The sequence below is a fragment of the Bombina bombina genome, chromosome 7, assembly GCF_027579735.1.
Source record: "Bombina bombina isolate aBomBom1 chromosome 7, aBomBom1.pri, whole genome shotgun sequence".
NCBI lineage: Eukaryota > Metazoa > Chordata > Amphibia > Anura > Bombinatoridae > Bombina > Bombina bombina.
Window position 1 is genome coordinate 356,475,059 of NC_069505.1, and position 14,254 is coordinate 356,489,312.

Sequence of the window (14,254 nt, forward strand, 5' to 3'; positions counted from 1 at the left end):
AACTCAAACACGTCTATTATTTTAAAAGACGCGGTATAAAAATATGTGATTTAACGTGTTGTTACATGCTACACGACGCCAAACCATATAGCCATCAGACATCTGAAACTAGCATACAGCAAACGTCAACAGAAAACAATAACGTACCATAACGTTCAATCGGTCTGACCCAAATCCTGCAGAAATACAACCAGACCGGAAGTATACGCTATTCTATCAAGGAAGGTACCCACGCTGGAACACAACCGGAAGTGATGCCTTGACTGCTTTGCGCAATGCGCACTGCAATCTGGGAATCATCTATCGTTGATCGCTACCGTTTGTACCTTTTTAGACCAAAATAAAATATCTATTATAAATTGTATGTATCGCAGTCCACAAATCGTTGTCCCAATAAATAAGCAAAATTTATATTTCATATTATAAAAATACATTATTTATAGGCTTCCTAACATTTTATTACCCATTAGATGTGATGTTCCCTTTTTTGGATTTACTCGGTTATTCGTATGCATGGGTTTGTGTTCCTTGTCTTTATAGAGTCTGAACAATTTATTGCATTACATTTTGAGAATTTTAGTGCTGCATATTATCAAGTTCAAATATATCACACAGATACAGCTGCAGGGAAGAAATACCGCGCAGTGACACCAACCGGGGACGAGTGCAGAGCCAATGGATACAGGAACTGGCAGGGGCAGCACACCGCTCATATACATTATTAATATGCAGTGTGTCGCCTGCTATTATAATATAATACAACACCATACCTCCAGTCCAACTTTTAAAATAGCCAAAGAGGGACGCTTTTCTATTAACAGAGCTCTGCGTTAGGGTGACCACATTTCCAAAATGCCATTCAGGGACACCCCCCCCCCCAAAAAAAAAGATGATAATTTTGATACCTTTTCTTTTTGCCCATTTTTGAAAGAAAAAGCACTGAGCAGAGTAATGTAAAGCCTCTTGTGACTCTGCTCATAGCTTACTAAATTCTTGTTAAATACTATAACAGACATCCCAACTCTCCCTGAAGTTCAGGGAGTCTACCTGATTGTAATAGCGGCTCCCTGATGCCAGCAAATGGAATGCAATCTCCCTGAAACTCCAAGTACCATGATCCAATGTGGCCCAAATCCGGAAAAGTGTTTCTGTAAGGAATGCCTCTAGTTGCTGGGACGTTCTAGAACCCTCAAAGCATGCATCAGTTACCAAAAAGCCCCCCCTTGATTTTAATAAAATAAAACACAAATACTACCTTATTTACTGCACGTAATTAAACTTTGTATTCTAAAATATTTAAGAATTCAACAAGCGTACATACGATCACTGGAAAATAGGTTTGTTGTATGTGGTTGTTCAATAAAGCTTCTTTTTTAATGTGCCTTTAGTGAGTAGATACTTTAATGATAAGTCTCTAATCTTATTTAGAGTTTCAAGGTGTCCAATATATAAATGAGCTTTTGCAGGTTGGGATGTCTGCTATAAAAGGCTGAGCCCAACTTAAGCCAGTGGATTGTATGTGACTGTGAATAGACTAGTACTGCTGTCTGTCAACTCATTAGTATAATAAAATACCTATCAGCTCCTGCTGTCAAGTTGCTGTTGCTCAACTGCTCAACTCTAAACTAAAGCTGACTCCTCCATCTATCACACACTCTGATTCACTACACTGCCACAGTGCCACTGTCTCCTGCTCTCTTCTCTGACATCCAGGAGCTGCGGTGGCAGAACCATTGGGGGGCGGGACCAGGAATTTATGACAAGTCGACTTGAGTCAGTTGACAGCATCACACTATTTGCTTCCTGTGATGCTTGCAGCCAATGCACCGTCTTTCCTTTGCCCCCTAGACATTTAAGTGTCGCAATACTAAGTGGGAGTGGGTGGGACAATACGGTCACACAACAACAGGGAGGAATTGCTTAGCCAATTCCTGTCTGGCGGCTCAGCTGCAGGTGGCACCAGTCAATCCGCGGCTGTCTGCTCTGTTAGTTTCCATTTCGGGATACTGCATTGTCCCAGAATGAAGGTGCCGGGACAAACCTACAATATGTGGGACTATCCCAGGCAGTCCGGGACACATGGTCACACTACTCCGCCCCCCCCCCCCCCCCTTTCCGTAGTTACACAGCATAATACACAAATTTACATACGCAAACACACTTTTGGAAAAGGAAAAAATGGTCACCACTTTAGACAGGTATACACAATGTGTACCTGCTTTAACTAAGTCACTTACAGCGGCATTTTTTTACATTACCCATCCATCCCATCAGGGACACTTATTTCTTTCATGTAATTGGCAAGAGTCCATGAGCTAGTGACGTATGGGATATACAATCCTACCAGGAGGGGCAAAGTTTCCCAAACCTCAAAATGCCTATAAATACACCCCTCACCACACCCACAATTCAGTTTTACAAACTTTGCCTCCTATGGAGGTGGTGAAGTAAGTTTGTGCTAAGATTTCTACGTTGATATGCGCTTCTCAGCATTTTTGAAGCCCTATTCCTCTCAGAGTACAGCGAATGTCAGAGGGACGTGAAGGGAGTATCACTTATTGATTACAATGATTTCCCTAACGGGGGTCTATTTCATAGGTTCTCTGTTATCGGTCGTAGAGATTCATCTCCTACCTCCCTTTTCAGATCGGCGATATACTCTCAATTTACCATTACCTCTACTGATAACTGTTTTACTACTGGTTTGGCTATCTGCTATATGTGGATGGGTGTCTTTTGGTAAGTATGTTTTTTATTATTTAAGACACCTCAGCTATGGTTTGGCACTTTATGCATTTATATAAAGTTCTAAATATATGTATTGTACTTATATTTGCCATGAGTCAGGTTCATGTATTTCCTTCTGCAGACTGTCAGTTTCATATTTGGGGAAAATAAAAGAAATTTAAGACATTTTTTTCTTACCTGGGATTTAGTCTTTTTTTCAATTGACTACTTCTTGCAAATTGCGGGCGGTATTAGGCCCGCGAGTGCTCTAAATGCTAGACTTTATTGCGTCATTCTTGGCGCAAGAATTTTTTTGGCACGAAAAATACGTCTATGACGCAACTTCGTCATTTCCGGCATCATAGTTGACGCCAAAGCCTTACACACGGTTGTGTCATTAGTGACGCGAGTGTGTCATTTCCGGTTATTATTGGCGCCAAAAAAGTTTTCAGTTACTTTTCATTATTTTAATACCCCATTGATGTTTGCCTCTTGCCTTTTTCTCTATCAGAGGGCTATGCTATTTGCATTTTTTCCCATTCCTGAAACTGTCATATAAGGAAATTGATAATTTTGCTTTATATGTTGTTTTTTCTTTTACATTTTGCAAAATGTCTCAATCTGATCCTGCCTCAGAAGTTTCTGCTGGAACATTGCTGCCTGACATCGGATCTACCAAAGCTAAGTGCATTTGTTGTAAGATTGTGGAAATTATTTCGCCGAATGTCATTCGTAATAGTTGTCATGATAAACTTTTACATGCAGATAGTGTGTCCATCAGTAATAGTACATTGCCAGTTGCAGTTCCTTCAACTTCTAATGTATATGATATACCTAGGAATTTTAAAGAATTTGTTTCTGATTCTATCCAGAAGGCTTTGTCTGCATTCCCACCTTCTAATAAACGTAAAAGGTCTTTTAAAACTTCTCATTCAGTTGATGAAATTTCAAATGACCAACAACATAATAATTTATATACATACCGATTAGCCGATTAAACAAATACTAAACTAAAGGTTTATGAAAACATTGTACTTATAAATAGGAGAGAAATATACACTTGCTCTTTGTGACTCCAACCAATGAACTCACTTGTGTGCACATAAGAGACTTTGATGAGGATCTATCTGATAAAGAAGATCATTCCTCAGACATTGACACTGACAAATCTACTTATTTATTTAAAATAGAGTATATGCGTTCTTTATTAAAAGAAGTGTTAATTACTTTGGATATTGAGGTAACCAGTCCTCTTGACGTTTAAATGCTGTTTTTAAACCTCCTGTGGTTTCTCCAGGGCTTTTTCCTATTCCTGAGGCTATTTCTGATATGATATCTAAGGAATGGAATAAGCCAGGTACTTCTTTTATTCCTTCTTCAAGGTTTAAAAAATTGTATCCTTTACCAGCAAATTCTATAGAGTTTTGATGAGGATCTATCTGATACAGAAGATCATTCCTCAGACATTGACACTGACAAATCTACTTATTCATTTAAAATAGAGTATATGCGTTCTTTATTAAAAGAAGTGTTAATTACTTTGGATATTGAGGTAACCAGTCCTCTTGACGTTTAAATGCTGTTTTTAAACCTCCTGTGGTTTCTCCAGGGCTTTTTCCTATTCCTGAGGCTATTTCTGATATGATATCTAAGGAATGGAATAAGCCAGGTACTTCTTTTATTCCTTCTTCAAGGTTTAAAAAATTGTATCCTTTACCAGCAAATTCTATACAGTTTTGGGAAAAAATCCCCAAAGTTGATGGGGCTATTTCTACTCTTGTTAAACGTACCACTATTCCTATGGAAGATAGTACTTCCTTTAAGGATCCTTTAGATAGGAAGCTTGAATCTTATCTAAGGAAAGCCTATTTATATTCAGGTCATCTTCTCAGACCTGCAATTTCTTTGGCTGATGTTGCGGCTGCTTCAACTTTCTGGTTGGAGAATTTAGCGCAACAAAAATTGGATTCTGACATATCTAGCATTATTCGCTTACTGCAATATGCTAATCATTTTATTTGTGATGCCATTTTTGATATTATCAAAATTGATGTTAGATCCATGCCTTTAGCTATATTAGCTAGAAGAGCTTTGTGGCTTAAATCTTGGAATGCTGATATGACATCTAAATCTAGATTACTATCTCTTTCTTTCCAAGGTAATAATTTATTTGGTTGTCAGTTGGATTCTATTATTTCAACTGTCACTGGGGGAAAGGGAGTTTTTCTGCCTCAGGATAAAAAACCTAAGGGTAAATCTAAGGCTTCTAACCGTTTTCGTTCCTTTCGTCAAAATAAGGAACAAAAACTCAATCCTTCCCCCAAGGAATCTGTTTCCAATTGGAAGCCTTCCTCAAATTGGAATAAATCCAAGCCATTTATAAGAAACCAAAGTCAGCCCCTAAGTCCGCATGAAGGAGCAGCCCTCATTCCAGCTCAGCTGGTAGGGGGCAGATTAAGGTTTTTCAAGGATATTTAGATAAATTCTGTCCAAAATCAATGGATTCAGAGCATTGTCTCTCAAGGGTATCCAATAGGATTCAGAGAAAGATCTCCTGTGAGAAGATTTTTTCTCTCATGTATCACAGCAAATCCAGTAAAAGCTCAGGCTTTCCTGAAGTGTGTTTCAGACCTGGAGTCTTCAGGGGTAATCATGCCAGTTCCTTTTCAGGAACAAGGTCTGGGGTTTTATTCAAATCTATTCATTGTCCCAAAGAAGGAAAATTTATTCAGACCAGTTCTGGATCTGAAAATTTTGAATCGTTATGTAAGAGTACCAACTTTCAAGATGGTGACTATAAGGACTATTCTGCCTTTTGTTCAGTGAGGACATTATATGTCCACAATAGACTTGCAGGATGCATACCTTCATATTCCTATTCATCCAGAACATTATCAGTTTCTGAGATTCTCTTTTCTAGACAAGCATTACCAATTTGTTGCTCTTCCATTTGGCATAGCAACAGCTCCAAGAATCTTTTCAAAGGTTCTAGGTGCCCTACTCTCTGTAATCAGAGAACAGGGTATTGCGGTGTTTCCTTATTTGGACGATATCTTGGTACTAGCTCAGTCTTTACGTTCTGCAGAATCACACACGAATCAACTAGGGTTGTTTCTTCTGAGACATGGTTGGAGGATCAATTTACCAAAAAGTTTCTTGATTCCTCAGACAAGGGTCACCTTTTTAGGCTTCCAGATAGATTCAGTGCCCATGACTCTGTCTCTAACACACAAGAGACGTTTAAAATTGGTTGCAGCCTGCCAGCACCTTCAGTCTCAGTCATTCCCTTCAGTGGCTATGTGCATGGAAGTTTTAGGTCTCATGACTGCAGCATCGGACTCAATCCCCTTTGCTTGTTTTCACATGAGACCTCTACAGCTTTGTATGCTGAACCAATGGTGCAGGGATTATACAAAGATATCACAATTAATATCCTTAAATCCCAATGTGCGACACTCTCTGACATGGTGGATAGATCACTATCGTTTAGTTCAAGGGGCTTCTTTTGTTCGGCCAACCTGGACTGTGATCACAACAGATGCGAGTCTTTCAGGTTGGGGAGCTGTTTGTGGATCTCTGACAGCACAAGGGGTTTGGAAATCTCAAGAGGCGAGATTACCAATAAATATTTTAGAACTCCGTGCAATTCTCAGAGCTTTTCAGTTTTGGTCTCTTTTAAAGAGAGAACCGTTCATTTGTTTTCAGACAGACAATATCACAACAGTGGCATATGTCAATCATCAGGGTGGGACTCACAGTCCCCATGCTATGAAAGAAGTATCTCGGATACTTGCTTGGGCGGAATCCAGCTCCTGTCTAATCTCTGTGGTGCATATCCCAGGTGTAGACAATTGGGAGGCGGATTATCTCAGCCGTCAGACTTTACATCCAGGGGAGTGGTTTCTCCATCCAGATGTGTTTTCTCAGATTGTTCAGATGTGGGGTCTTCCAGAGATAGATCTCATGGCCTCTCATCTAAACAAGAAACTTCCCAGATACCTGTCCAGGTCCAGAGATGTTCAGGCGGAAGCAGTGGATGCGCTGACACTTCCTTGGTGTTATCATCCTGCTTACATTTTCCCGCCTCTAGTTCTCCTTCCAAGAGTGATCTCCAAAATCATCATGGAACAATCGTTTGTGTCGCTGGTGGCTCCAGCATGGCCACACAGGTTTTGGTATGTGGATCTGGTTCGGATGTCCAGTTGCCAGCCTTGGCCACTTCCGTTACGGCCGGACCTACTGTCTCAAGGTCCGTTTTTCCATCAGGATCTCAAATCATTAAATTTGAAGGTATGGAAATTGAACGCTTAGTACTAAGTCATAGAGGTTTCTCTGACTCAGTGATTAATACTATGTTACAAGCTCGTAAATCTGTCTCTAGAAACATTTATTATAGAGTTTGGAAGACTTACATTTCATGGTGTTTTTCTCATAAATTCTCTTGGCATTCTTTTAGAATTCCTAGAATTTTACAGTTTCTTCAGGATGGTTTTGATAAGGGTTTGTCTGCAAATCTCTGCTCTTTCTGTTTTATTTCACAGAAAGATTGCTATACTTCCTGATATTCACTGTTTTGTACAGGCTTTAGTTCGTATTAAGCCTGTCATTAAATCAATTTCTCCTCCTTGGAGTCTTAATTTGGTTTTGAAGGCTTTACAGGCTCCTCCATTTGAGCCTATGCATTCTTTGGACATTAAACTACTTTCTTGGAAAGTTTTGTTCCTTTTGGCTATCTCTTCTGCTAGAAGAGTTTCTGAGCTATCTGCTCTTTGTTGTGAGTCTCTTTTCTGATCTTTCATCAGGATAAGGCAGTTTTGCGGACTTCTTTTCAATTTTTACCTAAGGTTGTGAATTCTAACAACATTAGTAGAGAAATTGTTGTCCCTTCCTTGTGTCCTAATCCTAAGAATTATTTGGAAAGATCCTTACATTCTTTGTATGTGGTAAGAGCTTTGAAGTATTATGTGGAAACTACTAAAGATTTCAGGAAGACTTCCAGTCTATTTGTTTTATTTTCTGGTCCTAGGAAAGGTCAGAAGGCTTCTGCTATTTCCTTGGCTTCTTGGTTGAAACTTTTCATTCATCAAGCTTATTTGGAGTCGGGTCAGGCCCCGCCTCAGAGAATTACAGCTCATTCTACTAGATCAGTCTCCACTTTGTGGGCCTTTAAGAATGAAGCTTCAGTTGATCAGATTTGCAAAGAGGCAACTTGGTCCTCTTTGCATACATTTACTAAATTCTACCGTTTTGATGTATTTGCTTCTTCAGAAGCAGTTTTTGGTAGAAAAGTTCTTCAGGCAGCTGTTTCAGTTTGATTCTTCTGCTTTTAATTTAAGTTTTTTTCTTTCATTTATGAGAATAAATTTATTTTTTAGGGTTGTGGATTAATTTTTTCAGCAGAAAATGGCTGTTTTTATTTTTATCCCTCCCTCTCTAGTGACTCTTGCGTGAAGTTCCACATCTTGGGTATTGCTATCCCATACGTCACTAGCTCATGGACTCTTGCCAATTACATGAAAGAAAACATAATTTATGTAAGAACTTACCTGATAAATTAATTTCTTTCATATTGGCAAGAGTCCATGAGGCCCACCCTTTTTATGGTGGTTATGATTTTTTTGTATAAAGCACAATTATTTCCAAATTTCTTTTGTTGATAGTAACATAGTAGATAAGGTTGAAAAAAGACTGATGCTTTTTACTCCTTTCTTTATCACCCCACTGCTTGGCTATTCGTTAAACTGAATTGTGGGTGTGGTGAGGGGTGCATTTTGAGGTTTGGGAAACTTTGCCCCTCCTGGTAGGATTGTATATCCCATATGTCACTAGCTCATGGACTCTTGCCAATATGAAAGAAATGAATTTATCAGGTAAGTTCTTACATAAATTATGTTTTTCATAATGCACTGTATCGAATTTATGCTTCAGATTGCTATAAACATATTTCTGTCTGTGCAGTTTTTAGTATTTGTGATTGCTGCAGCTAACATTCAGTAGCTAGTGTCTACCTAAACATATCATACTTCAAAATGTGTTAGACATCTCTTAAGAAATAGAAAAAGAAGACAAAACAAGTTGCAATAAATTAACAGATTTTTTTATTGTTTTCTCACTGTACTGAAACCCTTCCAATATTAGACCACTTGGCACCAGCTAAGTATCTTGTTTTCAACACTGATGTCTAAATGTGTATTTCTTGTCACTTTTTGCACATTGCAGGAGTTTTTTATTTTGTTTTACGAAGCTGTAAAAAGAATGACAACCCATGTCAAAATTGATTTTCACCTGAAGTTCAGATTTTATTAGATCAATGCTACATCTGTTCCTTCTGTTCCTTGTGTCAGACCACCATAATCCCATCATGCTGAAGACTCTTTCAACTGCTGCATTTGAGCATGGAATGCTGATGACAAATGCAACCACTTTCAAGAGGTTTGGCAGTTTTTCAGGTCCAGCTTTCATAAATATTGTTGACCATTTAACATCCGCTTTAGTACTGGTAAAAATGGCTGCAAAGTGTGGACAAACACAAGCATATTCCTCATAAAGGTCATCTATTAAAAGAGAGTCTAACTTTAGAGCTTCAACTGCTGCCACCAGGTTATCAAATGTAAGGTTTTCCTTCAAATTTAAGCACTGAATTTTAGATAAATAGTTTTTATCTGAAAAATCAAACCACTGTTCTAAATACTGAACAGCTTTTTGATAAAAGTTTAGGAATTCTAACTCTATTTTTCTTGCTTGCAGATGAGGTTGTTTCTTTAAAGATTTCCCAACAAGGTATCCAAAATAATGGTCGGTCGGTCTGTCTTTGGATTAGTTTACCTTTCACTGATGTCATGATCTCATAAACATCAACTGCAATCAAGTCATTACACTCCAAATGCAAATAGAGAAAGAAAGCAAGTCGGGGCAACAGGCTCAAAACATAAAACATAGGGGGCGGAGCCAACAGTGAAACTGGACGGTCGCACTTTTCAGAAGCTCTCACTATATACCATATAAGAACTAAAACTAGCGACCGTCTGTGTCCACTTATTAACCCATCAGACTACTCATGATGACCTGAGATTGCAGCTGCTCTCACCTACTGATTTTCATGAACGAAACACCTCATAATCTGATCTTACAACCTTGGCGCGTTTGCCACCGATTCAGAGAGCTGTAGCAGCCATCTTGCGGCCTACTCAACCCCATCAATTGCGACCTCAATTTATCAAAGACTGATATATTTCTAAACCCCAAGCTAGGGGCTCGTGGCCTAACTTGAGCATGGAGGATGTGGAGTCCGTTATGCAGGAGATATACTGCTTTCTAGAGGGATGCAGAGCTGCACTCGAGTACCAAGCTACAGTGGGTCTTCAGCGGGAGGCAATGGCACCTGCAACTCACGCTGCCTATTCACTCCTTCCTGATCCGACAAATAAGGGAGTTATGCAACAGCAAAGCATCGCTATAGCAAGCCCCGGGAATAAAACTCTTGCTCCTAACCTACTAAGGTACCTGAGAAATGATGGCCGAGCTCCTACACCACCCTCTGCTGCAAGTCGAGAAATTGCAGAAAATACCCGTACATCTAAGGGTGAGCCTGACAGTGATCCATGCGTTCAGCTGCGGACGTCTTGGACCAGGTGAGCAGCAGCCCAGCAGAATCCATATCACAAGCACTTGGACCGGTCCCTTCTACAAGATGGCCTGACCCAGAGCTGCCTCTACTTTGCAGACCGAGGGTTTAGCTTGGTACAAGGGCCCTTTTGTATGACTGGTACACATGATTATGGTCGTCGGCATGGAGCGGTATTGAAGGTTACCTCGCAGAGCGCACTTAAGTTTAATGATACCGGGAGGTCTCTGTTAGAGATAACTTATGGACTGCCACGCCATAGAGCACACTTTTGTTACTGGCCGCGACCCACACTATGTATGCGGCATGTTCCCCCTAGCCTTAGAAAAGGCATCGGTTAATCCGGTCAGTATTACTTTGCCCCTGACAGATTAAACACTTTGGCCATCGCATTAGTGCTTATCGCAGGGGATATTTTCACAATTACAGAGACATTTTATGTACTGGACTCATATACCGTTATGCTTGCCTGTGTCTGAACAGTGAGCCTTGCCTTTTTTGGTGATTGCCCTCAATCTGTTGCCTACGCACCTTTAATGTCCACAGAACTGTGTATGTCCACTCATTATCATAAATCAAATATGCAGACCTTTAAGTATATCATAAGCCACAGGATACTGCTTAGTTTTCCCAGGTTGTGCCATATCTACAACTTAACCTTGCCTATATATCATATTTTATATAGTTTAAAATTATATACAATAATTGCTTTGCATGTTTAAACGGTCGCATAAGTTTTTGCAGACTATTTATTGATGTTGTCTATATGTACTTTAAAACAGTTACCGCATATGAGGAGCTTGAACATTTACCCTCTCAATGCCTAGTGGGACTGCCTGTTGTGCTAAAATATATAGACTGTGTGTCTCTACTAAGCCATCGTAATAAGGCTTTTTGGCTTCTTGTTTCTAATAGCTCTACAATTGCGTTCTTAAATACTGAAATGTTATTCTATCTGTTTACAGATTAATATAAGATGCTCCTCTGAAACTTTGTGTAATCCCTGTTCTGTTTAGTTTGAGGGGGGGGGGGTTTAGATGGTGCAGAAGGTTTAGCAGGAACATTGACACCTTTAGTTAAGTGCTTCGCCTATAGCAGATCTTATACTCCTTAAGATGTGGGTGACAGTTTAGATAAGGTATGTGCCTGCTGCTGGGTATAGGGCCCGTACCTAGGCAGCAGAAGCATGCTAAAGTTTTTTTTCGGCTGCTTTAGCGTTTGTTCTCCCTATAGGAACCATCCCCCTATAGCAATTGCATTTTATACTTTTCTGTAAACCCAAATATCTCTTCAGTCCAAGTGTGTAATTCTTTGGGGTGAGGAGACGCTTCCCTGTTCACATATTTTCAAGGGCAAGATCCCCTTAGATAACTAGCTACTAATAATAATACCTAATAGGTTTGAGCCTGCCTACAGTAAGTTCTGTTCCTCCCCTCGACCTAGATAGATACCAATCTCAGCGTGGAATAATGTTACTCCCTATTTTTTGTTTGTTATCTCATTCATATATTAATTAGCATACATATCAAAATCACGCCCAACCACAATATGAAGTATAACACCAATTCAATACTCCAGGTATGCTCCTGTTGCAGGCTGGCCCTGCATTAACATTCCCATTATTTGGGATCTATATACTTGCAACACTCTTAATACAGCGTTACTATTATAGGTAGCTAATCTATATTTACTTCTCCCCTAGTTATCCACATGCTCTTGAGACCTTAATTAGAGTCATGTTAAGTTTTACTTACCTAGTTTAAACAACCACCTATAGTAGTTAGCCCAATTACAACCCATTTCATGTACATCTGTTTGGCAAATTCAGAAGACAAGCTGACATCTCTTGTCTGCTTCTCATAGGTAACTCATCACCTCCACCCCCCCACTTCACCTAATATGCCTCCCCTAGTGGGAGGACTGAATACGCGGTTTTTCTCACACATGCCGCACCCTATCTACCCTCCTTTCTAGCAAAATCTTGCAGGTTATCATTATACTCAGCTTTATTTCTCTCTTAACCTACGCAAGATTGTCCACATATATATATATATATGCACGTAATAATATTATCCCTTTAGCACTTTACTTAACCTACACACTATTCATATAAGTATGAGATAAAATTATAAAAAACTGAGGTTTACTAACGAGATCCACAAGTGGTCTCCTTTGTTTGCACATGCCTTCTTTTATCTTAATGCTTGTGATGGTCCAAGAGTGGCCTAGGATTTTATTTAAAAGGCATCTCAATGTTTGGCATTCTATGTATCTCATGGTTGCATGATATGTAAATTGTTACACTTACGTTTATTTTCTGTGTTTGTCTTCTCATTCTTGTAACACTAAACCTTACTGTATGTGACATGCAATGCAAGAACCTGTTTTTATGACTATTGTATGCCTTTGAATATTCCTCAATAAAAATTATTAAAAAAAAAAAAAAAACATAAAACATATGGGGGTAGTTATCAAGCCGTCAACCTCAAATACGCTGGAATTCCGCAGCGTATTTGTGGCGAGGCTGATACGCCTTAGTTATCAAAGGCTCGAGACCGGCAAAAGTAGAATTTTGTGACGTAAGCTTCGATCCGCCGGACTCAGTCCGACACAGATCGATTCTTACGTCACTCCAGATGTTCCGCACACAAGTGCGGCACATTCTCACTACTTTTGCTAGCTATCAAATGACTAGCAGGTACGCTCGGCACTTTTACGGCCCAGCGTACCTGGTTTTCAATCCGCCGCCCCTGGAGGCGGCGGATCCCATAGGAATCAATGGGAGTCTGACCATAGCGAAAGTACAAGTTCGCTGCTGCCAGACATCCCATTGATTTCTATGGGAGCTGTCTGCACCTAACACCCTAACATGTACCCCGAGTCTAAACACCTCTAATCTGTCCCCCCTACACCGCCGCAACTAAATAAAGTTATTACCCCTAAACCGCCGCTCCCGGAGCCCACCGCAAGCTACTCTATACATATTAACCCCTAAACCGCCGCTCCCGGAGCCCACCGCAACTATAATAAGTGTATTAACCCCTAAACCGCCGTCCCCGGAGCCCACCGCAACTATAATAAGTGTATTAACCCCTAAACCGCCGCTCCCTGAACCCGCCGCAACCTATATTAAATGTATTAACCCCTATCCTGCCCCCCCTACGCCGTCGCCACCTATAATAAATGTATTAACCCCTAATCTGCCCCCCCTACACCGTCGCCACCTATAATAATTTATTAGTAATAAAATTATTAACCCCTAAACCTAAGTCTAACCCTAACCCTAACGCCCCCCTAACTTAAATATTAATTAAATAAATCTAAATAATATTTTTATTATTAACTAAATTAATCCTATTTAAAACTAAATACTTACCTTTAAAATAAACCCTAATATAGCTACAATATAAATAATAATTATATTGGAGCTATCTTAGGATTTATATTTATTTTACAGGTAACTTTGTATTTATTTTAGCTAGTTAGAATAGTTATTAAATAGTTATTAACTATTTAATAACTACCTAGCTAAAAGAAATACAAAATTACCTGTAAAAGAAATCCTAACCTAAGTTACAATTAAACCTAATACTACACTATCATTAAATTAATTAAATAAACTACCTACAAATAACTACAATTAAATACAATTACATAAACTAACTAAAGTACAAAAAATAAAAAAAGCTAAGTTACAAAAAATAAAAAAATAAGTTACAAACATTTTACAAATATTACAACAATTTTAAGCTACTTACACCTAATCTAAGCCCCCTAATAAAATAACAAACCCCCCCAAAATAAAAAAATGCCCTACCCTATTCTAAATTAAATAAAGTTTAAAGCTCTTTTACCTTACCAGCCCTTAAAAGGGCCTTTTGTGGGGGCATGCCCCAAAGTTCA

The 14,254-nt window shown here is 39.2% G+C and overlaps 1 protein-coding gene across 1 annotated transcript in view; it reads right to left on the reverse strand.

The window, feature by feature from the left end:
* The window catches only part of ISY1 (ISY1 splicing factor homolog), a 743,196-nt gene extending 742,971 nt beyond the window's left edge, over positions 1-225 (reverse strand). The window contains exon 1 of the mRNA XM_053721042.1: positions 148-225. Within this exon, the coding sequence (XP_053577017.1) occupies positions 148-150 (3 nt within the window). The 5' untranslated portion in view covers positions 151-225. The remainder of the gene's footprint in view (positions 1-147) is intronic.
* Positions 226-14,254: the final 14,029 nt, after the last annotated feature.